Below are 16,051 nucleotides of genomic sequence, written 5' to 3'. Positions count from 1 at the left end.
TTACATTGCACAGAAGTCTTGCTGTGCATGGTTTGTAAAGGGCTAACATTGCATACTCACCCATGGGGCTTACCTGGGCCATGTCATCTAAACAGTTGAAAATGTACTTTCTTGCTTCTTTCGACTTAATCCCCGTCTCTGCTTCATGGTCATCTGGTGTCTGGTCAAAAGAGGCAAAAGCTGATTGATTGGTCATATCAAGTCTTTCCTCGTCACTGTGACTCCAACCCTGGAACTTCTGCTTCTCATGGAGGGTCTTTCTCCCCATCTTTCAAAGGACACTTTGATTCTTCTTAAAGTGACCTGCTCACTTAATTACTTTCTTCATCCTCCACACTAACTCATCTCTCCTTCCTTCCCACAAACACCCGTCGGGGCCTACTCTGAATCAGACCCAGAGGGTTCCAACAAGAATATGCCACATCCCTGAGAACCCTTCATTCTCCCCTGAGCTTAAGGGATAAGGTGAGATTCCACATGTGGAAAAGCAGAGGCCCTTTTGTACATGGTTTTATAAATTTAAATTTTATTTCTCGAACTCTCACCCAGAGGCTCTCACTGTTCTAAAGCAACTGAGCGCATTCAACATCCTTCGTAACCATCCTAGGTAGGACAGTGACCGACCCATGTTCTAGAGGGAGGAAGAAGAATGAAAAGCTTAAGGAGTCTGCCAAGGCTGCATGGCCAGGAGGCGGCAGCTGGCCCCAGAGTCTGCCTGGGGCTGGGCCACGCACATATGGTGCCTGCACCGGCCTTCGTCTAGGAAGCTGCTCTTTCCAATTACTAGGGGTTTCTGGACTTTTCCATGGATCGCAGGTAATTGATCCTCAAAATCTCACTCAGGGAGGCCACACCTGGAGCTGCTAGGCTCCAGGCTCTGACCCCCCGAACAGCTGCACACGGAGGGCTGAGGCTCCCCACTAAGACAGAAGCAAACCCTGCTGCTGGTTGGCCTCACTCTCCTCCACCCCGGAACTCTTTTTCACTGGACCTGACCTTGAGCTGCTCACTCTCACAGTTGCCAAATGACAGCCCTCTCATCAACAGCCTCAGACTGCTTGCTGAGCTCTCAAATCTTTCTTCTAGATCTGCAACTACTGGCCACACTTCATCATTAAATCGTATTAGAATTTGGCTGTGGTTTCTGTTAAAAAAAACAAAACCCAAAAAACCAAAAAACCAACAAACAAAAAAACCCCCACCTACTCTCTTGCAAAAAAAGAAACACCTAAAATGAACATAAAACATACTTAAAAGACTTGCATTATTTTCTCCTTCCCAGGAAAATACATTAATTTTAATTACGAGGCACAGATCAAAGTGAAAGCAAAATATGTTTCCGTTAAAGTAAAACCACCCAAGAGTTTACGGTGTGCAGTGGTGTGCTTTACCACCTGCCGGCTGCGACAAACAGACCCCTCCCTAGAGCCTTAGGATGCCATGCTGCGGAGGCTGTTCCCTCTGCCTGGAAGACCCTCTTCATCCCTTCGGGCCCAGCTCAAATGCTCCTCCCTGACCCTCTGCCACAGGCAGGATTCAAGGCTCCCTCCTCTTGGCCCCACACTCTGTTCCTACTAGGGACAGGGCACCTGTGACAGTGGGGGTGGGGTGGGGTGGGGGGGCTTGGGCTTGCCACATGCGTCCAGAGTCCCTTTGGACTGGGAGCTCCTTGAGGGTAGGGGGTGGTTCATTTCCATCTCCAGCACAAACCCAACAAGTCATCATGGTTTACTGGGATTATATCCCAGGAGTTTAGCCACCAAAACCTGGGATCTGAGCTTCGCAGGCAGCAGGCCAAACAAAGCAGTGCTTTTGAACTTCTGACTTCATCCATCCCATATATCAACAATGGTCGCCCCCTCTCCCGTGCTGCTGACTGAATCAAAGCGAAATCCAGGATCCATGTGCCGATGGCAAAAGCTCCCCACTAAGTGGACGGTGCCTTTCTTCTCTGAGTGTTGGGCACTGGGGAGGAGAGGAGGGGACGCTCTTCCTACCTTCAGCCTCCACAAAGGATACGGTGAGTCTGTGTCACGGTTGAAAAACCTCGTTGTCTTTGTCCCTGCACTTAATAAATATTCAGCTGGCAAACCCTGTGTTTGTGAAATATACCGAATCTGCAAGAAAAGATGAGAATGAGGTCAGGGCGTTTCCTGTCACCGTACATATGGTGTACTCATGGCTCTAGTGCCTTTGAGAAAAGTGACGATTTTCTAGAGAAAGAAAGAAGTAATAGAAGAAAAGGGGGCAAGAAAGAGGAATAAAGAAAGAAAAGCACTGCTACGGAAAGCAAGGTTTGGGAGACAAGGAAACACCCTAAACCCCATCCATGTATCACGTTACAAAGGAAGTGCCTCTTGTGAACGCCTGAGCTACCTGGACCCACCTGATCATACTCGGAAGCCCCTGGATAGAGCGGCCAGCCCAGGAACAGCTCCGCGATGACACAGCCCAGGGACCACATATCAATTGCCTCACAAAATGGTAAACCAAGGATGATCTCGGGGGCCCTGAAAAGGAAGAATGGGAGAAATCATTAGCAATTTGGAAGTGTGAGCAGCTATTTCTATATGAACTCTACATAAAATCCTATTTTTCAAACCCGGGGTACCATGCCTGCCCCCCTCTAAAGAACCTGTGGTTCTTGTACTGCGTGGCAGTGATCCCTCCATTCTTGGGCTTGGTGCTCCCCGTAAGCAGGGAGTATGGTCAGATGGCCGGCTGAGATGAAGGGCAGGTCTAGAACAGACCTACAGGGAGCCACATCCATTGACTTCATTACCATTATACTCCAACCAGATGAGCCGGTAACCACTTTAGAGAGACTCCGGAGTTATCTTTTGTAACCAAAAACTCAGGAAACCAATCTTTAGAGAATACCTGGTTTTTTTACAAAGGAATTCTTAAGTATAGGTGTTCTACTTTCAGTAATATAGTTAGTTGCCTCTACGCAGAATAAGGGGATTAAATCCAAAATCCATTAATGCCAATGATCCGTCTTCCTTAGGAGTCTGAACCACACTTTTGTAAGGAAACACTATTTTTTTTTTTTTTACTATCAGCTTCTAAAAAGTCAGGCTGCTAAAAAGTCCTCCAATATTATAATTATAGAACCCTGTTCATGAATCCGCAGTCTGGGTACCAGTCAGAACTCCATTATAAACCCGTTCCTGACTATAGGATTATGTCCCTTCACGTGATAGACAAGGTTACGTGCTGGAGCTTCCAAAGGAAACCACCTAAATTCAAAGGGAAATTTTCACACGTAGTTAGTGATGAAAACCAAGGAGACCACAGAGTGCATTTTCTTTCTAAGAATGTGTCATGATTAAGTAGGGGTACATTTTGGAGAAAACCAGGTTCAAAGTATGAGAGATGAACACAGCTTTAAAAAATGTGGATCAAGGCTCTCTGCTGATAATGAAATGCATCAGCCCAGCTTCTGTTTTCTCTGTAAATTTCCCACTTGATTAAGCAATGCCAGAAGACGCCACTCTCCTACTCTTTCAGGAGCCTGGAGTGGGAGCAGTGGGAGCTGGGGCGACGGCTCCGTCTGGGTTATCTTCACCCAGCTAGCACGGGAGGACAGAGCAAGAGTGTGGTCAAAACACCTCCACTTGTCTCGGTGCTTCGAGCTGAATTTTCCCCACTTAAAAAGCACCAACCCACCTTGCTCTTTTAAATTTGCTCTCATGGCTAATCTTTTGTCTCCAGATCATAGCATTGAAAAAAACCAACAAAAATCAACATGTTTTGTTACAAAGCCTTGATTTTTCAGAAGTAAAGAGGAGTTTCCTCACTTCCTCAGAGCTGGAGATTTAGCACCGCTGCCAGGTGCTTCTAGAGTGCCAGTCTTCGGTCTGGGCTCAAAACATTTTTTTGCCAGAGTTCAAGGCTCGGTGGGTCTTCCCAGGCTTGGTCAAGACAGGGTGGTCTTCCCAGGCTTGGTCAAGGCGGGGTGGGTCTTTCCAGGATTGGCCAGGGCGGGATGGGTCTTCCCAGGCTTGGTCAAGGAGGGGTGGTCTTCCCAGGATTGGCCAGGGCGGGATGGGTCTTCCCAGGCTTGGTCAGGGAGGGGTGGTCTTCCCAGGCTTGGTCAAGGAGGGGTGGTCTTCCCCGGCGTGGTCAAGGTGGGGTGGGTCTTCCCAGGTTTGGTCAAGATGGGGTGGGTCTTCCCAGGCTTGGTATGAAGGAGTTACTGTGTGTGTGTGTGTGGGGGGGGGGGTGCAGGCTGCCACTGATCCTACTTAATGGGTCTTCTCCATCCCCTCACTGCTGGCATCTTCAGCTGCCAGGGTTCTGTCGGCATGTCACCGTCTTGTGGGTCTTTGTGTCCTCCAATCCCGGTTGCTGACAGCTTATGTGAACGTGGAAGGATGCTCTTCCCTCTGGCACTGGTACACTGGGGAGGTCTGTGGTTGCTTTAGGATACATCCCTGCCAGACTGCCCTGTGTCATGGGGCCTTTAGTCCCATATCTGGCCGAGGTCACTGTGTCCAGGGTTGCCCCCGCACCCCAGAGCTTCCAGAGTCCCCTGGAAGTCACCTGCCAGTCATCTCAGCTACGATGGCAGACGGTGTAAATGGATCAGATGACTGCAGGTTGCCTCTAGCAATGCAATCTGTCTTATTCCATGTGTCAGAACCCGTCTTCCTCTCTGTCCTCTCTATTCTAGAGTGTTGGTGTGCCTCCTCTGACACGTAGACTCAGGCCTCTTCCACGGGGGACGAGCGCCTGTCCTGGTTCCTGTGAAGCTCCCCTCTGGCGGGCTGCTGCTGCGGGATCAAGCGTCTCCGCACCTCTGTCTCCCTACTCCTGTGACCTGGGCTTTTGCCCCTCATTGTCTGCAGGTCGGGGCTTGGGAACACACTGGGCTGCTCTCATGGCGGCATCTCTGGACTTGACCACGGGGCTGACCTTCCTAACAGATTAATCACCTGGTTCTCATGCCCCGAAGCAGGCCGTGTGGAACCTCTGGAAACCCATTTCCCAGGTTCTGTTCCCTGAGGACGTGCAAGGCCGAATCCCACACATAAGACTGCTGCAAAGGGCACTTCAGTGATGTTCTCTGGCAAGACACACCAGACGAGGGTTTTGTCAACTGATGTTACCTGAACAGGGTCTGTGAAGACCGCTCAGTCCCTTCTCTACTAGAAAAGAAAGCGGCAGCCATTCATGATACCAGGACATGTACAGTGGAACATGATTCTTGCTGGGACGGCGACGAACGAACACTCAAGTGTCAGGTTGTGGGACAAAAGAAATAGCAGGTACAGTCCTGTCCTCGAGATGCTGGGATGGCAACACTAGCCCACGTGACAAGGAAGGCTGAACACTACTGGTGTGCAACACCGGCACACAGACGCGAAAACAGAGCTAATTCAAGCGTACAAACACGCTCCGGATTCTTCCACTTCAAAAAATAAAATAGAACACAAGAACAAAGCAAACCAAACCCGAAACCAAACCCTTCCTCTATCCCTTCACGTCCCCGCAGCTGTCGCCCCATTCCTCCGCCCCTGACCCCCCAAATCTCCAGGGCAGTCTCCTGTAGCTCCTCTGTTTTGCCCCCCATCTTCTCACTCTTCTCCAGCTGGACTTCCATGCTTTGCTCCACTCAAGGGCATGGTCCAGACCAGCACGGCCCTGCTGTCATGTCACATCCACTGGTCAACTTCTCAGCTGTGTGACCCGAGAGGCGCACGTCTTTCCCACGGGTGACCGTCCCATCCCGTTTCCACCCTGAATCACGTGGTCAGGGTTTTCACGACATCACACGCTCCCGCATCTGTCCTGCCTCTCCGTTTCTTTTGCTGGCTTGTCCTCCTCTAGCTACCTGCTACGCGAGGGCGAAGCCCGAGGACCCCTCGTCTTCTCTCTTTGCACCCTTGTTCTAGGTAACGGTTATGGGCTGAATTGTGCCAAGTGCCAAAACAGACAGGTTGGAGCCCTAATTCCCAACATCTCAGAATGCGACACTATTTGGGGGTGGGGCTGCTGCAGACGTAGTTAGTGAAGATTATGTCACGCTGGAGTAGGGGGAGCCCTGAAGCCAACAGGACGAGTGTCCTTTTAAGAGGGATATTGGGACACAGACGCAGAGGGAAGATGGCCACGTGGGGATGGAGGTGATGGGGCCTGGGCCACCAGGAGCTGGAGGAGGCCTGGAAGGATCCTCCCCAGATGGCTTCAGAAGGAGTGTGTCCCTGCTGACACCTCGATTTTTGACTTCTAGCCTCCAGGCCCATGAGAGAGTAAACAGCTACTGTTCTAAGTCCTGCACGTTCTGTGGGGATTGTTTCCAGCACCCTAGGAAGCCGATGGCAGTCGTTTCCACTGCCGTAGGTCTAGACTCCACTCACACTTCCAAATGTCCATCTCCATGCTGGACCCTTCTCAGATCCAGATTTAGGTCCTGACGGCCCAGCACGTCCCTGGGAATGACTCACAGTCGCCTCAAACTTAGTCTGTTTACAAGGGAACTCTTCTTGGCCTCCCTTCCCCAACACGTCCCTCCCTCTGTTCCTCCCTCTGAACAGACTCACGGCCCCTCCTGCCCGCTGCTCATGCTGGAAACCCGGGATGCTCTCTGGTTCCCTTCTCTCCCTTCGTCCTCACCACCAATCCATCCATGTGGCCGCTGGCAAGGATCTCCGACTGGCCCCTAATTCTCCACGTCTGCTGCCACCGCGCTGGCCCTGGCCACCTGGAGCCCCCTCTCAGGTCATTCCTTTGGCCTTTCCTTCCTCCAGGTGGCTCTCTGCACAACTGCCGGAGCAGACGGGCCACCTCTCCCTTCGCTCTCAGGCCTGTAGAGGCCCCTGCTGCACTCGGATTGAAACCTAAATCCCTCCAAGGCCCATGGGACCTCGGCGATCAGAACCCTGCCCTGCTCTCCACTGTCCTTTCAATTTCAATTTCTAGAGGACCCCAGCTCTTTCTGGACCTAGAGCCTCCGTGCAACCTTGTGCTTCTGCCTCGAATGCTCCCTTCGCTGGAGCTCAGATGGCTGCCTCCTTCTCATCCTTCAAACCTCAGCTTAATTGTCACTGCCACAGACAGGCCTCCCTTGACACCAGTTAGTCTCCATCTCCAGTGCCATAAATGTCACTTTACAGCACTTCCCCAATAACCTGCTTACTGTGTCTCCCCCTGCTCCGTCCATGGGGCAGCACACTGCCTGGCATTTAGTAGCCACTCAATCAATAAGGATTTGGTGATTGAATAAACCTTTATTAAATATAAGGAAGTGCTAAAATATGTGATTCAGGCGGAAAGTTCTAAGGTAGCACAGACAAAGAGGAGAGCAGGAGGGGTAAATCTTCGTGAGGGAGCGGAAACTGGGCACGAACCCCGGGAGTGGGGGCCCGGAGGACACAGACCGGTACGCGGCTCACCAACCGATTCCAGCAAAAAGGCCAGCGAGAGTGGCAGGGTTTGCAGGGCCTCCAGGGTGCTGAGGGGGCTGACAAGGCCTCACGGTTTAGGTCTCCAGAGCCCATCCCTTCTTAACTCTCTTGAAGCCAGTGCCGCCCTCAGCTCCCAGGGAGACCAGCGACCTTGTGCGTCTTCAGTCTGGGCCTCCACCCTCCCTAACCCCCTACTGGCCTCTTGCCTTTGCTTTCAATCTTTTCCAATCGACCCCCAAACTCTCCCTCATTCCTTTTCCGGCATACACGATATCCTGATCACGTCTCTGCAACAGCCTGGCCCCTCCCCGCCTCCCTCCTCCTCAAACACAGGCCGCCCACCTTCTCCGTGCTGGCCATGCCAGGAGATGAATACACGAACACCGATAACCCGCTTGGTCCAGTAGACGTGAACTGAGCACCAACTGTTCTGAGCACATGCTCGCATACCTGCCCCCTGTGAAGCCTTCTGGGGGGCAGGGTCTGTGTCTCACGCGCTCCTTAAATGCCTGCTCAACACCTAGGCCGGCAGCCCTTAGGTGAGGAAGGTGCTTTTCTACCTGGCTCTCAGTGATCCTCAGGGGGACGAAGACCATTCTGCTGTGACCCTGCACCTGCCCTGTTCCCCGTGCTGCTGGTCCATCAGGCTCTGAGCCCCTGGAAGTTCAAAGGGAGGCCTAAAATCAGTTTCTTTTTGCTCAGGGCACCTGAGGCCTGTCTGGCGGTTGCTGAGGCTCATGGACTCCTGGACGAAGTGAAAACCATTCTCACCAACCATTAGTCTGAGCGAGACGTTGGCTCAAGCTCCACTCAAGCATTCGCTCACTCGAATGTCCAAACCGCCATTTCCTAAGTGTCCGCTGTGTGTTGTGCACTGTGCTGAAGATAGAAAAATAAATAAACCAGACCCCATGGCCCCTCCAGGAGTTCACCGTAGCTGCAGGCGAGAGCGTGCCAACAGCTAACGTACAATGTGCCAAGTGCGTGCCCAGTGCATGAAGGGGGAGTGACTGGGGGGTGGAGAGGCAAAGCAGGGAGGGCTTCCTGGGAGAAGTCTGAGCTGAGTCTCGGTAAGAGGACAAGCGGGGGTGGCCTCCGGGGCACAGGGCAGGGTGAGTGCGTGCCCCACCCCCGCCCTGTCCCCATGTCACCGCTGTGTCTGCAGCACTAGCACAATGCCTGGGCACGAGGTGCTCCCTACATATTTGCAGAAGGAATCTTTCTGTTTCAACCCCACACCCTTAGCGGGTACCAGTTTCCCCGGAAGCTGGCACCATCTCTTTGGCAACATGCCCTATGACAAGAGGCCCACTACTTGGCCTTTCTGTTTCAAAGTTTACATACTTAAGAACAAAAAGAAAACATTCTGGTTTCTTCCATGGGGGCTGTTTCTGTTCTCAGTTCCGTTCCACAGCAGGTAGGACTGCTGGCTTGGGAAACGGGCCTTTCCCATTGGGCTCCAAATCACCCAGGTTCTGTTAATGACTCATTCTTCATTTGCCACCCCACGGAATCATCTTACACAGTCTCCTCATTGCTATTTTGGGACATCAAAAATACTTTAAACATACGTGAAGTGCCAGACAAAATTTGCACCTAAGAAAGAGAGAGATTGTTCCTTTCCAACATTCCCGCAGCAAGACACAGAAAATTCTGTTTTTCTATAGAAAGAGAATAAACAACTGTCATTTTCGATACATCAATTATTGAAGCTTTGATATTTCGCTCCACTAGCTTTCCTAACAGCACACTGAGCGGACAGGGTATTCCCAGAGCACGTCCAGACCACGTGACCCTGCCAGGAGTGACCCCCCCCCCCCAACAGAGGTGTGGAGACCACACAAGCTGAGTGGGAACGACACATGCTCGTAGGCGGAATCTGGGGCTGGCAGGGTCTAGCTGTGTGCCTCAACTTCCTGATGCTGGTATGAGGCTGAAATTAAACAAGGCATTGTAGCACGCACCTAGCAGAGTGCCTGGCAGAGGGCAGGTAATCAAAACATATTAAATCACTTATCTGAAACGTGTCTGTGTCATAGTAGTCAAATGAAGAGCATCCCTTTTCCTCATATTTAAAGCCCACTTTCTTCCTTATAAGTGGAAACATTAGGAAAACTGCTTAAATATATTAAAGCGTACACATTAAGCACTTCTGTTTCATTTATTTCTATAAAAGGTACAAAAATGAATATAATCAACAGCCAAATACCTACCACCTAACTTCAGAAAGAGAACTGTCTAGCCACAAGCCCACGCTTCCCCCCTTGGCATGGGGAAACACTGTCCTAAGTCTGCATCCCCATTCACGGTGCAATCTCTTGCTCAAGTGGGCGACCAGAGTCGATGTCGCGATCATTTTCACTGCGTCTAGTAAAACAAGTGCAAGGTTCACGGCCACTCCCGACTTGGGCAATAAATCTGCAACACTAATCAGAGAGCCCAGGAAGAACTGTGCATTTCTGGAAAAATGTTACTCAATTTCTCTGAGTTTTTATTTCACCATCTATAAAATGTGATTATTAATCTCTCTTTTTTTCCTCTCGTGTCTCTACAGCAGTGTATGAAGATAAATGATGGTCGGCAGAATTATAAAGCAGTTTGAACTCCTTGGAAGCAAGACACTCTATTAGTCCATGGTATTTTATAATCACTGATATTATAAGGTGTACTTGAATTGAACTGCAGTGAAAAAGCCCGTTCCCACAAATATATGTAGATTGAAAGTAACCTCAGTATGGCTGGGGCAGAAGCAATCAAAATGTAAAATTGTATTTCAGATGGGTTGTTCAATCTTACGTTTCCACTGCAAATATAAGGGGACTCGGAAATGCTGACATGAGCTCTGAGCCACTATTTGTGCTGGTGACCCGGGGTGGGAGATAAGGGGTCACATCAAAGAAACACAGGACCCGAGAAACAGCAGAAATTGGAGGACTGGAAGGAGGCTATTTTAGAGAAATTGAACTGCAAAGCTCGAGGGCTCTGCTCAGAAGACAGCCGCAGGGTGAGTGCGGGGGAGCACATCAGGGCGGCCAGATGGAGAGAGAATCCACCCTCTGGTCAGCAGTGGGCTGCTAGGAAAATGGCGAGCAGCACCCTTAACAGATGACCTCGTACCATGTCTGGGGGACCCAGGAAGGTCCAGTGGAGATCTAACTAGCGATCTAACTGGTGAATCCAAAGCCAACCTGGGCTTTGATTTTGAGAAAGATATAGCTTCCTTGGTGAGCAGGACATGTGAGAGAAAAATAGCTTTGTCTTTGACTGGGGTGCTGGGTAGATGAGAAGGACAAAGGGACCGAGGGATGGAGGTTCAGGGACGAGCCACAGGGTGAGGCTGACCAGGAGCCCACTTGTTGCATTGGCCTGCACTCAGCCAGTGATGGCCCCACCAAACACTGTGGACTGTAAGAGTTCTAGACACACTCCACAGAAGGAGGTTCGCCCTGTAATAAGCTCAGGATGGCACTGTGGATGGAGGCCTGCCGCAGGGAGCAAGGCTCTGACTCTCAAAGGAGAGACAGGAAAGACGCCCCACTCATGCCTGTGGGCGGTTCCAGCTCAATGATACGCATGCAGCAAAATCACTGCACGGATGTTCTAGAAGTTCTACCTCGGGCAACACTGCTGGTGTCCGTAACACTGTGTGCTGATGAGGAGCATTTCAAGACCCTCACAGTGATTCTGTTCTAACTGAATGTCTCCAGCTATCATCAAGAGAAATGCTCAAGACATTAGAACAATTCATCACGTCCATATGGAAGGTTGACTATAACAACCACGGTTTGGCCTAGATCTTGTCATCATTCTCATGCGACATTTGGACAGTCTCCCAGAGGAAGCTGGCTTCTTTGATTCAACTGACCATTTCCAGTGTAATGTTAGAACCAGACTGAGAGTTTTGATCTGTATGGGCAATGAACATCTTGCCTCGGAATGAGACTTTCCTGAAGGGCACTAAGTACATATATAGTTGACCCTTGAAAAACATGGGGTTGGGGACCCAGCTCCCACTCCACCAAGCTGTTGAAAATCCACATGTAACTCGGCTCCCCCAAACCTTAGACTACTAATAGCCTATTGTTTTATAGTGAAGCCTTCCTGATAACATAACTAGTCGATTAACACATATTTGTAGGTTATATGTATATACTGTATTCTTACAATAAAGTAAGCAAAAGAAAGGAAAATGTTATTAAGGAAATTATAAGGAAGAGAAAATATATTTACAGTATTGTATTTATAAAAAAAAAAAAAAAAAACCACCCAAACCAAACAAAACCTGTGTGTAAATGGACCACTGCTTTACGTCTGCAAAGTGCAGCACCAAAACCTAACTTTCGTCCCTACATACTCAAAGAAAAGGTTGGATCTGGAACTTAATCCCCAAAGCTTCTAATGATGGTGGTATAAATTTGAAACCAGTTCTCAGATGTCTGGAGTATATTCTGACAGTAGCCTCGAAATTCCTTCTAAATCTCAATGAGAAATGTCCCTAGGAAGAAATCAGCGTGGACCCCACAATGGCTCATTTCAAAAATGCTCACACCGCCCTGTAATTCTTTACCCTGCTGACATACGCTGTGTCTACTTTGCAAGTACGTCCCAGTCTGGTCTCTAGTGCCTTGACCATGAAGCCAAGGGCTGCTGGACAAAGACTGGTCTTGCCTCCCACCCCCCACACACCTAGAAGATCATCGGGTTTTATGCTCTCACTTCTTGCCTAAGTATGTGCTCAATAAATGTCTACAAGCACCCATCAGCCAGGGAAAGAGAACCGCAGGTTTCTGCACGTGTCTACACAGACCGATTCTTTCCACTCATATGCTGCTTGCAGGTTCTTTTTTCAAGTCTTTTTTATCTTTATTATTTTTTATTGTATAAGACACATACAAAGAAGTGCACAAAGTAAAAACATATAGCTCAACGACTTATCAGAAAGCACCCACCAGGGTCCCTACCAACCAGTGAAGACACAGAGCGTGGTCAGCGTCGCAAAGCCCCTGAGCGTTCCCTCCCACGTGCTATCCCCTTTCCACCCTGTGGTGGCACCGTGTGGCCCGTCCACCAGTGGGCAGCGTGGACCCCAGGACTCAGGATGCAGGCTCCCCAAACAGGCAGGCTAGAGGGAGGGCTCAGCACAAAGACCCGGAGCTGGGAAGAGGACAGAGCTGGCTGAGAGAGAAAGGAGACAAAGCCTTAGACAGGCTTTCCAGCTCCTTTTGTTGATTGTTTCTCTTCTGCTTTGTTGCTAGTCTGTTGACTAAAACTGAGGGCTGAACTGTGCACTTAGAGCTTCCCCGGGGAGCCTGCCCGTCCTCCAGTCCTGCTGCCACCTGCTGCCACCTCTCAGCTTCTGGAAGCTGCTCCTCTCTTCTCTGCACTGCGAGGGAATTTGGAATTTCAATTCCTGGGGATCAGTTGTAAATGCAGCACCCTCACGTGATCAGAGAGGTGATATGTACCACCAGTGGAGTGAAAACGAGATGTCAGGCCAGGGGGTAAAGGGCTGGCCTCTTTCACACTAATCAATCAACTCAAGGCTCACCCTCTACCCCAGATAAAAGCATACGAAGAAGGTAATATCACTTACTGATGTGCAACTTTACTGATTTAAATGTCAGTTAACATTTGGTTAATATTTAGTTTCAGTGGGTTCATAGTGAGCCCTCCACGATGTTTACTGGATGAATGAATGAACCCACACAGGGCTGAAGAATCATGATGCCTTCCCGCTAGGGGTCCCCGGGCCTGCACTGGAGAGGCCCAGGGGTTCACAGCTCTTAGCGAGTGAACTGTGACAGAGACAAGACTCCTCCTTAGCCTAGTTCCTTTCCTTTCAGCACCATCCGATCAGGCGGCGCGTGGAGCTAAATCACGAGCCATTCTCTACAGCTAACGGCCGAGAATAAGAACGGGGACTGAAGATGGAAACCTGCTCCTTCTTTGAAAGGGAGATGCACTGTCACTGACTGGAGGTGCACCAATTGAGAGAGCGGAGGCCGCAGACCTGAGATATGAAAGAGAATCCCCTAAGTAAAGATGCCGAACGCATACCGGAGGGTCAGTCTCCACTGTGGCAACAGGGATACTCCCCCACCCTCAGAAGAGGCCTCCTTCCCCGTGTGGCGTTTTGGGGAAAGAATGACCGAGAAAGAGGGGCTGAGGCCTGCTAACACACCACCTGAGCCACTTTGCAGATAGGGCCAGGAGCCGTCCTGGCCAATGGAGCAGGTTCCGACCCAGGAGGTACAGGACGAGCCCCGTCTCCCAGCGCGCGGGCGTGAGTGGGGCCAGCGGAGCCTGGTGGAGGAGGCCGGCCTTGCTCCCAGGGGGAGTGCATACCATGCTGGCCTTGCCGGGAGACCAAACCCACAGAAGAGGGCAGAGGGCGCAGCCTTCACCGAATTCTGTGGCAGGAAACACCACACGGTGGACTTGACCACAGCCTGTTAGGGCCTGCCACGGTCGGAACACGGAGGGAGTGCCCAAGGCGGCTGGTTGGTTGTTCCAGCAGGAGTTTTGCCAAACAAAATGGTCATAAATTTTAGGTCTCCGGCCAAGGGTAGCTTATTTAGGGAAACCCTTCCAACACTCAACTTTTCCTAAAGGAGCTGAAACAAAACAAAACAAAGCAAAGCCCAAGTTTGCTTTCTTGTTTGTTTGGGTCATGGAGGAAAACTCCGCTGGCTCTTCGCAGCTCACACTAGGGGGTGCTGAAGTACAGCAGACACAGGCTCGGGAAGGCCTCTGCACCTTCAACCCCGTGGGACGGAGGGGTGGGCATCCCTCTGGGGAGGGGTGCTGGGCCGCTCGGTCAGAAATGCACAGCCAAGTGTGGGGCAGAGCACAGAAGATGTTTCTGTCAGGGACAGGGGAGTCAGTGTCCCCCCAGATAAAGAGACCACCGCCCTATCTGCCCATTAACTGTTTTTTTTCAGCCAAACAATGGGGCCTCTTTGTAATCCCAGAGCCAGGCCTCTCCTGCATGCCTGTGACATGGAGCACCCTTCAGCCAAAGAGATCAGGGCGTTCATTTTGCTCTCTTGAGCACCGAACACTACTCTAGCCAAATGAGCTAACCAGCGCACGCAATCAGGAAGATGCCACACATCGGTGGAGCTCAAGGCACAAAGCGAAGAGAGGAAGAAGGGAGGGAGGGGTCCAGGCTCATCGGAGTGGTCAGGGTGGGGCCCCCAGACACCCCCTGGTGCTCCCGGTTTGCCCCTTTGGAAAGCACCTCTTCTGGCTTCCGTCTGAAGCCATCCGGGCTCTCAACTGGAATCCCGCCTCTTCCAGAAGCCTTCCCTGCCTGAGGCGCCCTCCCGTTCCGTGTTCCCACAGCACACCCACTGGCCGTTTGGCTCTTCCACTCATGCCTGCCATGATACTCATGACTGTTTCAAATCAGCTTCTCAATGAGACTGGAAGCATCTCCAAGTGGCAGACTGTGTTCTTTATCTCTGCACATCTCACAGCACCCGGCTGAGTCCTGGGTCCTCCACAGACATGGGCTGTCACGCTCTACAGTCAGGAGCTACGACAGGTTACGGCTTCATTCTTCTTCCCCTACTTCCAAGCACTAGGCAAGAACAAAGTATGCTCAATACATGATGTTTGTGGAACTGGACTGATTATCTGAGGAAGAAATAAAAACAGGGACTGCTTACTATTTGCTGGTTCATTTTAAGGTAAGAAGAGAAGGGGTAGGGAGCAGGCAGCTCTTCTGAGTTCTTCTCTGATAATGGGGATTTCCATGGGGAAATCTGAACAGAAACCGATAAAGCTCTATGTATTTTTAATGGGAGAAGCCTGGCATAGGAAGTTTGTATCTTTAAAATATATATATAAGCGGAGGAGTGGTGGGCGAGGAAGGAGAAACTATCTATCTGGAGATAAAGAAAGAAATAACCAGAGAAAATGGGAAGAAAGGAGGCAGCTACGGAGAGTTTTTAAATACTCAACTAAAAAAACCCACGAGCAATTAAGTGGCTGTTGGAAAGAATGGCAGTGATGACTGGTGTGAAGAGCTCAGTTTCTTTTCTGCCACAGAATAAAAGTTCTGAAATATCACTTGCAGTCACTGCTTGCCTGCTTGTCACGCTCGCCTCTGTGCAGTGGCAGCTCCGTAAGTAGGTCTAGGTGTGGATGCATTTAGGCCTGCCCTGGATTCCCCCACGAGATCAGAAGTTCCTTGAGGAGAAAGAGCCTATATTTGCTTCCTTATGCGGGTGGTGTCTCTGCACACAGCAGGGGTTCAATCAGCATTAACCAACTAAACGGAGCTAACCAAATTCTGTCCCCACTTTGAAAGGCTCTAACACAGAACTGTCTAGTTTCTTTTCATCTGGCCTCAAAAGGATTGGTTTTTCAAGAAACAAAACAACCCCAAATACCCCCAAACATTCAACTCAAGATTCAACTGCAAGGCTAAGTGAAACTCTTCTGCTGCCTTTTTAAGGATGCCTATTTGTGTGAGAATCAAACAGAAATCTTCCTTCTTTCTCTCTTCTAGGGTTCCCTGACTTCACAGAGGCTGATAGACTTCAGCTGATCCTAGAGCCCAAAGTTGTGGGACATGATCAGGGAGTCACAGTTCAGATCAGGAAATCGACAGCGGCAGAGGGAAGGGAGGAGGGAGC

General features: G+C 50.4%; 1 protein-coding gene across 6 annotated transcripts in view; it reads right to left on the bottom strand.

Moving 5' to 3' along the window:
* Positions 1-16,051, bottom strand: part of HIPK2 (homeodomain interacting protein kinase 2) — a 188,042-nt gene that overhangs the window by 60,435 nt on the left and 111,556 nt on the right. For all 6 annotated transcript variants that reach the window (XR_015723805.1, XM_087860791.1, XM_087860792.1 and 3 more), the window contains exons 3-5: positions 2,387-2,510; positions 1,998-2,117; positions 74-160 (exon numbers count right to left, since the gene is read on the bottom strand). Coding sequence is in view for 5 of the 6 variants with exons in the window: in XM_087860791.1 (XP_087716917.1) it covers positions 74-160; positions 1,998-2,117; positions 2,387-2,510 (331 nt within the window). In the remaining variant the exon portion in view is untranslated. The remainder of the gene's footprint in view (positions 1-73; positions 161-1,997; positions 2,118-2,386; positions 2,511-16,051) is intronic.

This window comes from Ursus americanus, chromosome 3 (assembly GCF_024610735.1).
Source record: "Ursus americanus isolate L20-20 chromosome 3, mUrsAme1.1.p, whole genome shotgun sequence".
Classification (NCBI taxonomy): domain Eukaryota; kingdom Metazoa; phylum Chordata; class Mammalia; order Carnivora; family Ursidae; genus Ursus; species Ursus americanus.
The sequence above is the reverse complement of the archived record's forward strand: the minus strand, read 5'-3'. Positions and strand labels throughout refer to the sequence as shown.